The sequence below is a fragment of the Myxine glutinosa genome, chromosome 8 (assembly GCF_964187855.1).
Source record: "Myxine glutinosa chromosome 8, kmMyxGlut1.1, whole genome shotgun sequence".
Classification (NCBI taxonomy): Eukaryota; Metazoa; Chordata; class Myxini; order Myxiniformes; family Myxinidae; genus Myxine; species Myxine glutinosa.
Window position 1 is genome coordinate 79,832,441 of NC_136268.1, and position 15,345 is coordinate 79,847,785.

General features: G+C 48.0%; 1 protein-coding gene across 3 annotated transcripts in view; it reads left to right on the forward strand.

Annotated features, from left to right (window-relative positions):
• Positions 1-15,345, forward strand: part of MAN1B1 (mannosidase alpha class 1B member 1) — a 144,034-nt gene that overhangs the window by 12,934 nt on the left and 115,755 nt on the right. For all 3 annotated transcript variants that reach the window (XM_068124690.2, XM_068124691.2, XM_078783432.1), the window contains one exon: positions 727-817. In XM_068124690.2, the coding sequence (XP_067980791.2) occupies positions 727-817 (91 nt within the window). The remainder of the gene's footprint in view (positions 1-726; positions 818-15,345) is intronic.

Here is a 15,345-nt window from a genome sequence, read left to right on the forward strand (position 1 = left end):
TTCTCCAGATCCAACCAGATCAACCAGATCTGAACCCAATCGATCATTAATGGGATATTTTGAAATGATGCCTGAGATGGCGTTTTCCACCTCCATCAAACAGGTGTTGGTTGATTGACTTTCTCATGGAAGAATGATGCAGTATCCCTCTTGCAGAATTCCAGACACTGGTGGACTTTGTGGCACAGCGCATACAGGCTGTATGTATAAGGTGACTTTACATAGGTGTTCCATTTTTTTTTGTCCGCTACCTGTATATGCTGTAAATAAAACCTGATGGATGTTTGTGTGGTGTCATTTTTTGCACTATATGCCATGAAAATATTAACCCTATTGTTGATTGATTAAAAACAATAACATGCATGAATCCCAGAATATCCCAGTAAATAAATGAGGCAGGGAATCCCTGGATGGTACTCCTATGAAACACCTGCTTCCTACGGGAGTGTGATCGCCCCTACCTCGGATGTGGCTCACTAAAGCACTTGCACTATGCCACGTGTCCAGTGCAACATTGCAAGTAATCTCCACAGCTGACTTTTGATATTCTTTCCCACTACCACCAAGTGGTGCTATACACTACACATTGCGGTTGGTGACAAACGAACACCTATCTACTGTGTTATTCTGTTTCACTTACCGACTGTGCTATTCGGTTTCATGTATCTACCGTGTTTTTCGGTTTTATTATACAGTATATATTTATTTTTTCTTTGTATCCAACAGAGATGGAAACAGCTGTCCAGACTGCAGCGAAGCTTGATAATGATTCTGCTTTTCATTGGAGCAACTGCATTTGCTGCTTACTTTTTGCAAGGTATGATGAAACCTTTTGTTGCTTTCCTGTTGCAAGTGTAAATTTAAAGCAAAAACACATGTTTTGAATTTTCTAAACAGCTCAGCTTATGCTCGAAAGCATCACCTTTATTAATAAAGCATTTTGTTGTCTCAAACTTCTGATAATTCTTGACTGATATTTTGACAAAATTACCATTTATGCATTCATTAACATTTATGATCCCCCAATTGATTTCCCAATAAATAAACCAAATATGGCAGTTGCTCGAGTGCAGGCAGGCAGGAAAATGTTTCTTGTAATAAAAGACGTTTATTATAAAAGCAATATGGGGAGGGGAAGACAAGATGCTCGTAAATAATAAACGGATGCAAATAGTCGACATAGTTGACAGATGCAAATAGGGAAGAAAGAATATGACACACAATCTTGTGTACTGTACAAAAATATATACCCAACTAAGGTGCAATACCGGATTCAAATTGTTAACAGGCAAGGACTTGTGCAGGCATGAGCTGGTCTTGGTCCAACACGACCATGGTCATTCAGGTTGGCATGACACAGTTGCTACGTATTACCTCCACAAACCTCGGTTATGGTGCACCTCTGAGTCTGGAGCGGGAACACGGCAGAAAGATTTGTTATTTTGCGTTTTCTAATAAACCCTGGTAAAACCACACCAATTCAATTGTAGAACAAAACAAGTAATTGTATTGAGAACTCTCGCTTACACAATAATAACACTATGAAAGAAAGTACACTGAAAATGTCACTTTCATCAAATGACCAATATATATGATGGTACTGAAGCGCGGTGCTACGCGCGCTTACTTGTATAACAAGAATCCATCATCATGTCATGGAATCCATCATTGCTTCTGATATGAAATCTTTCCTCTTCTCCAATGGCTTGATCTCTGATCATCAATTTGGTTTCAGACCAGGTCACTCTACTCTGGACATGCTGCTTCTGCTGTCTCAACAATGGATGGAGGTCCTCAATGCCAAACAGGAAATTAGAGCTGTCTCCCTCGACATATCACGTGCCTTCGACACGGTCTGGCACCCCGCTCTGCTCACCAAACTCTCCTCCTTTGGTATCCATGGAAATCTCCACGCATGGCTGGCGGACTTCCTCTCTAGTCGTCGTCAACGTGTGGCCCTGAATGGGTTTCTCTCATCTCCTCTTCCTGTTCAGGCTGGAGTTCCCCAAGGCAGTGTTCTGGGCCCCGTGCTTTTTCTGGTCTTCATCAATGATCTCTCTGACTCTCTCGAAAATCCTCTCTATCTCTTTGCTGATGACTCCACTCTCTGCCGCTCCATTCCTCTTCCCTCAGATCGGCAGTCTGCTGCCTCCTCACTCTCTGAAGACCTGGACAAAATCACAGACTGGTCAAACAAGTGGAACATGTCTTTCAATCCTGACAAATCTCACACTCTTACTATGTCTCTCCGAAAAGATCGACTGGACAACCCTCCCATCTACTTTCTCAACAATCCTCTCCAAGAAGTTCTGTCGCTCAAGATTTTGGGTCTCACTATCTGCCATGATCTTTCTTGGGAAAACCACATTTCCAAGCTGGCCTCCAAAGCCAGTCGCCGACTGGGCATCCTCCGTCGTGCGAAGTCCTTCCTCGGCACACCTGAGCTCCTCACCACATACAAGGCTTTCATCCGCAGCTCAATGGAATACTGTTCTCCCCTATGGGCCGGTGCTCCTGCCTCACACCTAGCTCGGCTTCACGCTGTTGAAACCAAAGCTTTCAGAATTATTGGAATCTCCCGCGATGAAGCTATCTCTGAGGGCCTTTCACTCACTCACCGCAGGCAGGTAGGTGGTCTTTCTGTCTTCTACCGACTCCTCTCCGGCCTTGCACCCCCAGCTCTCTCTGTGCTCTGTCCCCCAAATATTCCTACAGGTCGCACAAGATCTGCCAGCAACCCTCTGATGGTTAAACTGCCGAAATCTCGGCTCTCCGCTCACCTTCACTCTTTCATTCCTCTTTTCTCCCGCCTCTGGAACAAACTCCCTCACTCCCTTCAATCCCACTCCTCCCTCCAGGTCTTTAAAACAGCTGTTCACCACCATCTCTTATCTTCCCCCATCCAAAACCTTGATCTTTTCTACCCCCGCTAATTCACCCCAGATCCACCTTGTTTGAAATTCCAACTTCTTTCCTGGAAGTCCTGGCAGTGTCCATATGTTTTATACCTCTCCCACTGCCCCCTTCCCACGCCCCCCCCCTCCCCCCAAAGCCCTCGCCCTCTCTCAGATCTCTCGATGTCTCCATGTCTCTCGGTCCCTGCTCTCAAATGTTGTGTTTGTGTCCTTCCCCCTCTCTCCCCATCTTGTCTACCGCTCCCTATGTTATATGTTTTATGTGTCGGTTTGTCTTTCTGTGTGATTAATGTTCGCTCTTTCACGAGCCTCGATATTGTATACAAAAAAAAAAAAAAAAAAAAAAAAAAAAAAAAAAAAAAAAAAAAAAAAAAAAAAAAAAAAAAAAAAAAAAAAAAAAAAAAAAAAAAAAAGAAAGAAGGAAGCGGACAACGCAGTAAGTTTAAGAGTCTTTATTATACGAGCTCAACTGTAGCACTCGAGCGCTCCGGGCTGCGTGCCCGGTGTATATCCCGTGGCCACGCCTACCCCATCGGGCGTGGCCGCCGCCCACTTGGTGCGTGGAATGATGCCCTCACGCCAGTGAGCTTTCGTGTCCACCACACGCGCCCCCCCCAGAATTCCCACGCACCTGGAGGGCCAGTTTGCGGGGCAAACGGATGACCCGGCCGAAGCGCCCTCTGGTGACTGGCGGCGTCCGGGGTGCAGGGATGCCAGCAGGGATGCCTCCGGTTGCACCCGGGATGGGTGCAGGACCATGGGGCGGCGTGCCGTCGGGCCTGGGCGGTGCCGGGGGTCCGCCCGCAGGGGGGCGGCCCCGACACGGGGGCCGAGCCACCGGCGGTGGGTGGTCCACGTCGAGGTGGGCCGGCTTGAGGCGATCCACCGAGACGCGGTCGGGAGTGCCGCCGATGTCCAAGGTGAAATGTTTCACCCCGGTCTCCAGCACGCGGAAAGGCCCGTCGTACGGGGGCCGCAGTGATGTCCGGTGGGCGTCGTGCCGGACGAAGACGTACTCCGCGGTGCGAAGCTCCGGGGCGACGTGCGTAGGCGGGTGCCCGTGGTGCGCCGTCGGCACCGGGGCTAACCTCCGGGCTGTCTCCTGCAGCGCGGAGTGCTCCTGCGCCGCGGACCATGGTGCCGTGGGGTCGGGGAGGAACTCGCCCGGCACCCGCAGCGGTTGTCCGAAGACCAACTCCGCCGCGGATGTGCTCAGGTCGTCCTTGGGCGCCGTCCGGAGGCCCAGCAGGACCCAGGGGAGCCTGTCGACCCAGCCGCAGTCGCTGAGGGTGGCTCGGAGCGCGGCCTTCAACGAGCGGTGGAACCGCTCGCACAGGCCGTTGGCCTGGGGGTGGTAGGCCGTGGTTCGGTGCAGCTGGACCCCGAGCCCCCGCGCGACCGCCCCCCAGAGCTCCGAGGTGAACTGGGGGCCGCGGTCGGACGAGATGTCCAAGGGGGCGCCGAACCGGGCGACCCAGGTGGCGATGAACGCCTGCGTGATGTCCGCCGCAGTCGTCGCCACCAAAGGAACGGCCTCCGGCCACCGGGTGGTGCGGTCCACCATTGTCAGGACATGGGTGAAACCCCGCGAGAGGGGCAGAGGTCCCACCAGGTCCACGTGCACGTGGTCGAACCTGCGTGCCGGCACCGTAAACGGGGCCAATGGGGCCTGGGTGTGCCGGTGCACCTTGGCATGCGAGGCATGTCCTGGTCCAGCTGCGGACGGCCTTCCGGAGGCCATGCCCGACAAACTTGTCGGCGACCAACCTCTGGGAGGCCTTCGTGCCCGGGTGGGACAGGCCGTGGATGGCGTCAAAAACCTGGTGCTGCCAGCCCGCGGGCACGATGGGGCGAGGCCGCCCGAGGGAGACGTCGCACAAGAGGGCCGCGCCGTCGAACGGCACCTCAGTGACGCGGAGGCCCGTGACGGCGGTCCGCAAGGCCTGGACGCCGGGGTCGGCGGCCTGGTCCGCCGCCATCCGGGCATAGTCGATGCCAAGGTGGACTGCATGGGCGACGGACCGGGAAAGGCAATCCGCCACCGGGTTGTCCTTCCCCGCGACGTGCCGGATGTCCGTCGTGTACTCGGACACGGCCGAGAGGTGACGCTGCTGCCGGGCCGACCACGGCTCGGCGACCTTGCCCATCGCGAAGACCAGTGGCTTGTGGTCGACGAAGGCCGTGAACGCACGGCCCTCGAGCAGATGGCGGAAGTGCCTGACCGCCAGGTGAAGCCCGAGCAACTTGTGGTCGAAGGTACTATAGCGGCGTTCGGGCGGGCCAAGCTGCCGGCTGAAGAACGCCAGCGGTTGCTAGGCGCCATGCACCCATTGCTCGTGCACCGCGCCTACCGCGTAGTCAGAGGCGTCGGTGGTGAGCGCGATCGGTGCATCAGGCGCCGGGTGCGCGAGCATGGTGGCGTTAGCCAAGGCGAGCTATGCGCCCGCGAACGCCGCGTCCATCTGCTCGGTCCAGGTAACGTCACCTTTGCCCAGCTTCCCCCGGAGGGTCTCGTGCAAGGGGCGCAGGAGCTGGGCGATGCGGGGCAGGAACCGATGGTAAAAGCTTACCATGCCCAGGAACTCCTGGAGCCCCTTGATCGTGTGGGGGCACGGAAACCCCTTCACCGCCTCCACCTTGGCCGGTAGGGGGATGGCCCCGTGCCTGGTGACGCGGTGCCCCAAAAAGTCGATGTTGGCGACGCCGAACCGGCACTTGGCGGGGTTCACGATGAGGCCATGCTGGCCCAGACGTTCGAAGAGCGTGCGGAGGTGGTGTAGGTGCTCTTCGCGGGACGCGCTGGCGACGAGGATGTCGTCCAGGTACACGTAGACGAAATCCAAGTCGCGCAAGACGCTGTCCATTAGGCGCTGGAACGCCTGAGCCGCATTTTTCAAACCGAAGGGCATCCGAAGAAATTCGAAAAGGCCAAATGGCGTGATGACCGCCGTCTTCGGGATGTCCTCCGGCCTGACGAGGACCTGATGGTAGCCGCGTATGAGGTCCACCTTCGAAAAGAAGGACATGCCCGCCAACCGGGCGGGGAAGTCCTGGATGTGGGGGACGGGGTAGCGGTCGGGGGTGGTGGCGTCGTTGAGGCGCCGGTAGTCCCCGCACGGTCGCCATCCCCCGCCGGGCTTTGGCACGATGTGAAGCGGCGACGCCCAAGCACCCTCGGAGCGCCGCACGATGCCGAGCCGCTCCAGCGTAGCGAACTCCGCTTTAGCTACCGCGAGCTTCGTCGGCTCGAGGCAGCGTGCCCGGGCGTAGACCGGTGGCCCGGCGGTGGGGATGTGGTGTTCTACCCCGTGCTTGACGGCCCCTGCCGAGAAGGTGGGCTGCATGAGGGCCGGGAAACCCGCGAGGAGGCGGGTGAATTCGTTCGCTGCCGGAAGCGTACAGATGAACCTGGCCGGAACCGAACCGCTCAGCAAGCCGCTCGGCGAGCCGCTCCGGGAGCTGCTCAACGAGGCGGGCAGCGCGCATGCGAGCGAGCTGAACGTCTCAGCCTGGACAAGCCTTCTGTGCTTTACGTCCACCAGTAGACCATTGGCACACATGAAGTCCGTGCCGAGCAGTGCCATAGGCACGTCGGCAGTGACGAACGACCACCGGAAAACCTGCCCTCCGAACCACAGAGAAAGGCAGCGTTTTCCGTACGTGCGAATGGACGTACCGTTGGCAGCAAGCAGCGCGGGGCCCCGGCCCGCGGACTGTTTGTCGGACGTACCGGCGGGAACGACTCACCTACGCTCTCGTGTCGCACAGGTAACCGCTCCCGGATAAGGTGTCCGTGATGAATAGTAGGCTGTTTGCACGGCCGGCGCTCAGTGCCACTACCGAGGGCCGGCCCGGGCGTTTCCCAACCTGCCGAATGAGCACGGTGGGTGACATTGCCGAGCCTCGTGGCCGAACTTGGCGTGGAAAAAACACCAGGTTTGCGGCGAAGGCGGCGGAGGCCGCGGTTTTCTCCGCGGTGGGCGGGGCGTGGCGGCGGACACGAAATGCGCATCAGCCTCGAGATCCACGAGGTGTGGTGCATCAGCATCAGGGTCAGCCCCGAGAGCCGCGACGGCCGCGCCAAAACTTGCCTGGGTGTCCAAAGCCGCGAAGAACCTGTCGGCCTCGGCAGCGAGAGCTCGGGGTTCCGTCGTCGCAGAACCCGGTCAACGCGAGGCGGACTCGTGCGTCAAAATAACGCCCGGAATAGAGCGTCCGGGGTTTCGTCGCCCATCAATGACAGCATATGGTCCATGCGGACCGACGGTCGCGTGTCACCGTGCTCGGGGAGGTCCAGGAGGCGGTCGGCCTGAGCGTCCACCGTGAGGCCGAACGTGGCGAGGAGGAGACGCTTGATCGCCTGGTACCTGCCGTCGGCCGGTGGGTTCCTCAGGACCGACACGACGCGGGCGGCCGTGCCGGGCCCGAGGGAGGCGACCACGTGGCAGTACCTGGTCTCGTCCACCGTGATGCCTCGAAGTCGGAACTGGGCTTCCGCCTGCAGGAACCATACTTCAGCTTGCGTCTCCCAGAACTCGGGGAGCGTGATCGTAACCGCTTTGTTACCTTCGCAAAAGCGGAATGTTATGTTTTGATCGCTGTGTATTTATTACCTTCGCAAAAGCGGAAGGTTATGTTTTGATTTGTATGTCTGTGTGTGTGTGTGTGTGTATGTTATTCGCATAACTCAAAAAGTATTCAACCGATTCGCATGAAATTTGGTGGGATGATAGGTTATTATCCGGGAACCATTTGATTAGATTTTGGAATCGATCGGGTCAAAGGTCAAGGTCAAGGTCATGAAAAGGTCAAAATCGTCTTTTTACCATAGCGCGGTCAATTTGTGTCCAATTTGTATGAAACTAATGCCAAAATGCTTTGCTACACAGATCTTGTAGTCTTTTATTTTGGCAACAAAAGTAGCTGCGGCGAAGGTATGCGCTCTACCGAGTGCCCGTTCTAGTTTGCCATTGCGATGGCGTATTCGGTCGGTCAGCGACGGCTGATCCAACGTCGGAGGGTCACCAATGAAGTGCGGTGCTACGCGCGCTTACTTGTATAACAAGAAGGAAGCGGACAACGCAGTAAGTTTAAGAGTCTTTATTATACGAGCTCAACTGTAGCACTCGAGCGCTCCGGGCTGCGCGCCCGGTGTATATCCCGCGGCCACGCCTACCCCTCGGGCGTGGCCGCCGCCCACTTCGTGCGCGGAATGATGCCCTCACGCCAGTGAGCTTTCGTGTCCGCCACAGTACCATCATTCCCCAATGCTCTCAAAGCAAGGAACTCGCTATATGTGCTCCAACCTCACCTCAACTATACAACCTCAACCTCAACTACAACCTCAACTCATTCGCGACCAATATATAAAAACAAGTCCGCTCGCAGCCTCAACGTGACTGACAGCTCTCTTCTCCTCTCTCTGCCATTCCATCTCTCTTCTTCCGGTCTTTTTGCCGCATTTTCCTTTCCTTCACAAACATTAATTTTTACCTTTTACTAAAGTCATTTCCATTTCGCACAAAAATCTTAACTACAATATTACCTGAAACTAAAAATCCTACAAGTACAGTATATAATAACAACAAAGGCGGAAGTGAAGGATCCGTAACAAAGTCCTGAGTGTGGCTTGTGGCAAGAGAGGAGAGAATGGCACGATGGTGGAGAGATGGCGTAGGTGGCTCTTGATCTGCCTTTCTTGAACAAGCCACAAAGCAGAGAGAGCTTAGATGTCTTCTAAGCAGAAGTCCAACTGTTGTGAGAATGCACAGACACGGCTTTGACGCCCCAAATACCACCTTCCCAGCACCAGGTTGTTCCCTGCAATTGGTCATCCGCGGCCTATGGGCCCTCCATCTTTGAGGACGTCCCTCTCTGTGGGGCGGCCCCTCATAAAATGTTCCGCATCTCTCCAGGGTTCCACAGCTCACTTTGCCGACATGGCCTGCAGTCTTCTGGCTAATGGCCCATTAAGATGTCTTGTCAGATGCGTGAAGCACTTTCCGTGTGCCTTTGTGTCCAAGTCGCCCACTTGGCCTCGTCTGTACAGGAGGCATTAAGCAGCATCACCCTATTCTACTCTAAAAAGGACAGTCACTTCCCCGGTCAGTGTGCATATTACATAGTCTTTTTGGAGCAATGTTAAGCCAGCTGTCCCATACACTTGCTTGGGCATACGGGCGTTAAAGATTGTGGTGTACCTTTTTACAAGTGTAAGCATGTGTACTCGTACTCTGAGTAACTTCTCCATCCCTGCCTGACCCCTGCAAGATAGGAATTGCTGTTCTTCAAATTTCCTCCATTTCATAAATGTCCTTATTCCATCTTATTAATCATTACCTCTGCCACCAAATGTGGGTGGAGGTTATGTTTTCACCCTTGTCTGTCTGTTTGTGAACAAAATATCTCAAAAAGTTGTGGACAGATTCGGACGAAATTTGGCATAGATGTAGCGTATGTGACACTGACGAAATGATTAGCTTTTGGTGAAGATCAGGATTTGGATCCGGCTACTATAATTATTTTAAGTGATTATTCACCATTGGGAGACAGGGCCAAAAACGATACACAGCAGGATATCTCAAAGTTGTGCACGGATTTGGACGAAACGTGAAGGACTGGTTGGGTGTCTGAAAAGGATGATTCGATTTGATTTTGGTGAAGATCTGAATATGGATTTTGGATATGAGAATTATTTAATTTTATAAGTGATTCTTCACCATTGGGCCAAAAACGATACATAACAGGATATCTCAGAAAGTTATGGTTGGATTTGGATGAAACTTGTTGGACAGGTTGTGTGTGTGTGACAAGGAAGATTTGATTCAATTTTGGTGAAGATCCGGATCCGGATCCAGATAGTGGAATTTTTAAAAGTGATTCTTTACCATTGAGTGATATGGCCTACCAGGCGGGGGAATGCTCTCTGCTGAGTGCCGTTCTAGTTTGTAATGTAATAATGAGAATGTGTTTTCGGTTATTGTTTAAAATTTGCTTCATTCCACTTTGTTATTTTCATCATGCACACATTGACACATTCCTGTTAATTGCTATGGTGGTTCATATTTATTGGTTGACATTCTCATTAGCTGTGCCGAAGGTAAGTACTGCACTTTTTTGCATTTTCAATATGGAAGAATGAAATTATTATGTTCTCTGTTGTGTAATTTCTGCTTCAACAAGTGGTCCAAAGTTTTATTGACTGTGACATGCTGCTCCTGTGCAAGTGAAAGGATGACGAGGTCCAATGTTTCTTGAATGCAATGTCATCCAGTATTAAAGACTTTCAAACACTTATAGATTGTTGAAGATGTTATGCAGCTAGATATTAAAAACACTTGTTTTTCCTGTGCTTATTCTTCTTATGCTTTTCCTCCAACATATTTATTCCTTTTCTTGTCAAATCTTCTCAAAAAGAAAAAACACATGGTTCCCCGTAACTCATTCAGCGATTTGCTTTCTCACTCATTCACTCCTTTGCTCATTCTTTATCCTTTTCTTCCCCATGACTTATTACCCCCGCCAGAGGAGAGGGTATTGCATTTGAGTCCATTTGTCTGTCTGTCCATCTGTCTGCACAAAATAAACATGATTTTCTCTGCAACCATTGGTCAGATTGACAGGAATTTTTCACCATACGTGCACCTCCTCCTGTAGAATATTTTAATGATAATTATGACATCATAGTCACGTGGTATGGGCGCCATCTTGGAAAACCCGAAAAACTTTGCACCTCTATCTCCGAAAGCGCTGCACAGAAAAATGGAGACCTGGCTCATTGTAAAGAACTCTCCATGCGGAATATGTTAATGATGATGTCACCGGTGCCTCCATTAATGAGTCATAATTCGACAAGTACAAAACTTCATCGGATAAAGATGAAATTTATTGAGCATCATCTAGGGATAAATTGGTGGAGAAAAAAGAATTATGATGTCATCGGTCATGTGGTTTGGCTGCCATATTTGTTTTAACACAAAAGCCTTAAAAACCTCTAAAAACAGGTCCTGGCGAGGGTCTGCAATCTCTGATTGCTATCTTACTTGTCGAGTAATCAGTATCTTCTGATTGCTATCTTATCTTGTTCTTGTTTCTTACTTGTAGAACTAGTTGCTTCTTGATTATATTTAAGTATCTTTTAAATAGCATTTTAAAACTCTTCATCTCCATTTCTTATTCTCTCCAAACTGCGCACACATTAACACCTTCTTCCCACGTTTTCATGTTCCCATTCTGTGTTTGGCTCAGGTGACCCTTGTCCTCTTGTTGCAATCCTACAGCACGACTTTCTTTTGCTCTAAATAACCCTTCTTTTCTACATGGTCACAATGTCTGTCTTCGTTTAGAACTTGTGATGCAGAAGAGAGACCAGTCTACAGTGAGTGTAGGCTTATTGTCGTTAACCCTCTCACGTTTGTGTAACCTTCCACAGCTCTCCCCTGGCACCTAACCCCATGCCCACTGCCCCTCATCACCTCATTCCACCTCTGCCATGTCCTCCTCCCCTACCCTCATCCCTAACATTGTGGTCCACCAATATACAAGGTCGAGAGAACACTATTGTCTTCTCACTCGAAGGTAGTCTGTGTGCTGCTTCGGTACTGGCCCAGATGGCATCAGTGCCCTTGTTCTCAAATTCTGTTCTGCTCTTGCTTTTCCTCTTTCTGCTCTCTTCAGCCTGCTCTCATTTTGCTTCTTCCTGTTTACCTTGAAGTGAGCTAACACCATTACCCACAACAAGGGTGCAAAAGCATGTCTTGTTAACTACAGATCTGTAAGCTTGCTTCCAATTACAAGGAAAGTCACGGCGTCCATCATTGATGCTGATGTCATCTTTTCTCATTTGAAATGGGGCAAGTCCAAGCTATTTCGTGCTGGTAACGTACGGGACATCAGAACATTAAATCTTCCTCAGACTAACAGAATGCACTAAAAGTCGACTCTTTTCATATGTTTGGAACACTTCATTGGGTCTTTCAACTTCACACAAATAACAAGTAAAATGACACCTTCAATTTTAATTTATGCTAATTAATGTACTCGGTAACGTACGGGACCAGAAAAAACACAGATTTTAAAACTTAGACTTTGTTTCGCAAAGTTTCTGAAAATTTAACTCCATGAACATTATCACTAATGAAATGGTATTAAACATCATCACAGCTTAACCACAGAATTTGCGAGAAAAAAAAATTACATGTCTTCACAATACGAAAATTAAAAATATTTGCGTGGTAACGTATGGGAAAAGTAACGTCTGGGACATTTTTCCACCATGCCTTTTGTGTGTAATGCTAATAATTTGACTATAAGGTGAAATTCTTCATACTTTTTCCCAGAACTGACATTCTATGTAGCAAGGGAAACAACTGATAACCATTTTCCTGTGTTATATTGGTTTTTGTAAAAAAAAATTCTGGACACAACATCGAGGCTCATGTAAGAGCTAACATTAATCACAAAAAAAAAAAAAACGGACACACAAAACATACAATAAAGGGAGCAGGAGACAAGATGGGGGGAGAGAGAGGGAAGCATACAAGTACAACAGCAGAGAACAGAGACATCAGGAGATCTGTGGTGGGGAGAGGGCTTGGTGGGAAGGAGGCATGGGAAGAGGGGTGGGGGGTGGGAGAGGTATAAAACACATGGACACTGCTAGGACATCACTTAAAAATTAAACGATTCTCATATCTCAATCCATATTCATATCTTCACCAAAATCGAATATATTTGTCCTTGTCAGACACCCAACCAGTCCACAAAGTTTCGTCCAAATCCGTCCACAACTTTTTGAGATATCTTGCTATGTATCGTTTTTGGCCCTATCTCCCAATGATGAAGAATCACTTTAAAAAAATTCTAGGAGCCGGATCCGAATCCGGATCTTCACCAAAATCTAATCATTTCGTCCCTCTCACACATGCTACCTCTCTGCTAAATTTCGTCCGAATCTGTCCACAACTTTTTGAGATATCATGTTCACAAATGGACAGACAGACAGACAACCAGGGGTAAAACATAACCTCTATACCACCTTTGGTGGCGGAGGTAATGATTATGAAAATTATTCTCAGACTGGCCACAAATTCATTACCCGTCATCAGCATTAAGGAATAATTTCATGTGTGAGTTACATGTGTAAGTAAAACCTTATTTTATGTGTAAGATGTGTGTATATATATATATATATATATATATATATATATATATATATATATATATATATATATATATATATATATATATAGATGTAGTAGGAAATAAAATGCAAGTGCTAAAAAGCACTTTAATCTATATATTCACTCCTTTTTGTCAGGTTGCTGCACATATTGAAATAGCAGTATGTTTTTCATTGATACTTGGTACAGTCTGTACATATACAAGTCTACATTATGAATATATCTCGGTGATTTTACCATGTGAAAAAAATGGCAGCCATCATGGAAAGTCTCTGGGACAACGTGGCTAACCAGTTCGTATTGCTGCCCATATTTGTCGCTGAAGGTGGCATGAATGCTCGCGAAGTCATCTTTACTGAGCATGAGGGTGGATGATATTGATGCTGAAATTGGCATTGGTGCTTCATTTAACTTGTAAAACGAGCTGCAGAGATCAACCTAGTTCACATCTGTGTCACCCCGAAATAAATTTTTGCCAACATCAACTTGTTGAAGAAAATCATGCTTTGCCTGTGATGCCACAACATCCAGTACCAGCCCATCATACCAGTATCCATAGCATGCAAAATACGCTGTATACCACTGTCCAGGTTGTACATCATATGTTGGATTATGAGGTGGTTGGTCCACAGGCCAGTATGTAAGATATTACATCTCAACATAAACACTGCTCTTCTGTGATGGAAAGTTAGCATACGTTTAGCAACATAACACAGACATCAAGCTAAAAATTGTGTACAATATTGTTGTTTTTAATGCATCACATTGGAATTCTGTTTCTACATTGTTTACACCCACCCACAAAATAATGGACTAATCCACTTCTTACTGTACATTGTATGTTCTAGTTAGCATTGAATGTGCATGCTGGATGTGAGAGGAAACGCATTCTTTCATTCTCGGCTCCAACCAGAGACCATAATTTGCTAGACGATATATCTATATATATCTATATATCTATATCTATATCTATAGATCTACTATATCTATATCTATAGATCTAGATCTATCTATATCTATATCTATAGATATAGATATATCTATATCTATAAATCTACGTCTATGTCCCGAACGTGACCATTTGTCCCGTACGTTACCAATTTTAATTACTCAATTGAAGGAATAAGATAAGTCTCGAAATGATTATTTGCTTGTAGTTGGATGTGCCCCATAGTAAATCAGAACTTTACCAAGTTTCAGTAATTTATCTCTACGGGTATTGAAATGGACAAAAAAAGGTGTCTAAAAGAGTAATGTACAAGAGGGACACCTTTGTTTTGGAATGCATCTAATTTGCATATTTAATGACCTCCGAATTTCAGGTTTCCAAATTATTTAAGTCTTGCTATAAGATTAAGGTCACCACGTAAATGGGTTCATATTCTTGCGCAGTATGAGGCATATGCTTAAATGTGCATACTTTTGAAGTGTCCGTATGTTACCATAATTTGCATAATATGCAAATATATTTGCCTACAATTCTTCACATGGTGAAAATTCTCATATTTTCAAAAAAGATTTGAAAAATTCAACTTTTTAGCTTCAAAATGACACCTAGTTCACCATATTTTATCAAACTTGAAAATTTAGTATCAGAGGAACAAATACCTTGGACTTGCCCAATACAGTAGTTTGATGTCTGACCATAATATAATAATAATCATAACCCTATCCTACCTAACCTAATGCTCTTGTTGTAGTTTACTGCATTTCCTCCCCTTGCTCTCTCCCTCTCTTTTTCTCTCTCTCTCTCACCCCTCTATGCTTCCTCTATTCATTCATTTATTAGTCCCCTAACTGGAGGGGACCCTAGGTTTGCTCTCCCTCTGTCTGTCCGTTTGTCCCACCTGTGGTTTTCTGCACTTTTTCCCCATATCCCTTTAACTTATTCAACTGAAACCTGGTGTATGGCTTTATTATGATGAGTTACAGATAGGGCATTTCATTGATATTTTAAATATTCTTGAGAAATTAAACATTGTCACTGGTAGGGGACATGCATTCCAAAGACATTCTCGCTCTTGTTATTTTTCTTTAATGTTGTATTTATTTACTTTCCAATCTTTTTCGCTTTCATTGTTCATAGTAAGTTGCATTACTTTGTACTGCAGATACTATGATGTCATTTGTGTGCCATATAAAGTGAATTCCCCACAGACAGTGCTTTCTAAAATAGCGATTTAACATCATGATTGATATTCAAAACCACAATGTATTAGGTTAATTTACAGACCAAGTTTGAGTTTTGG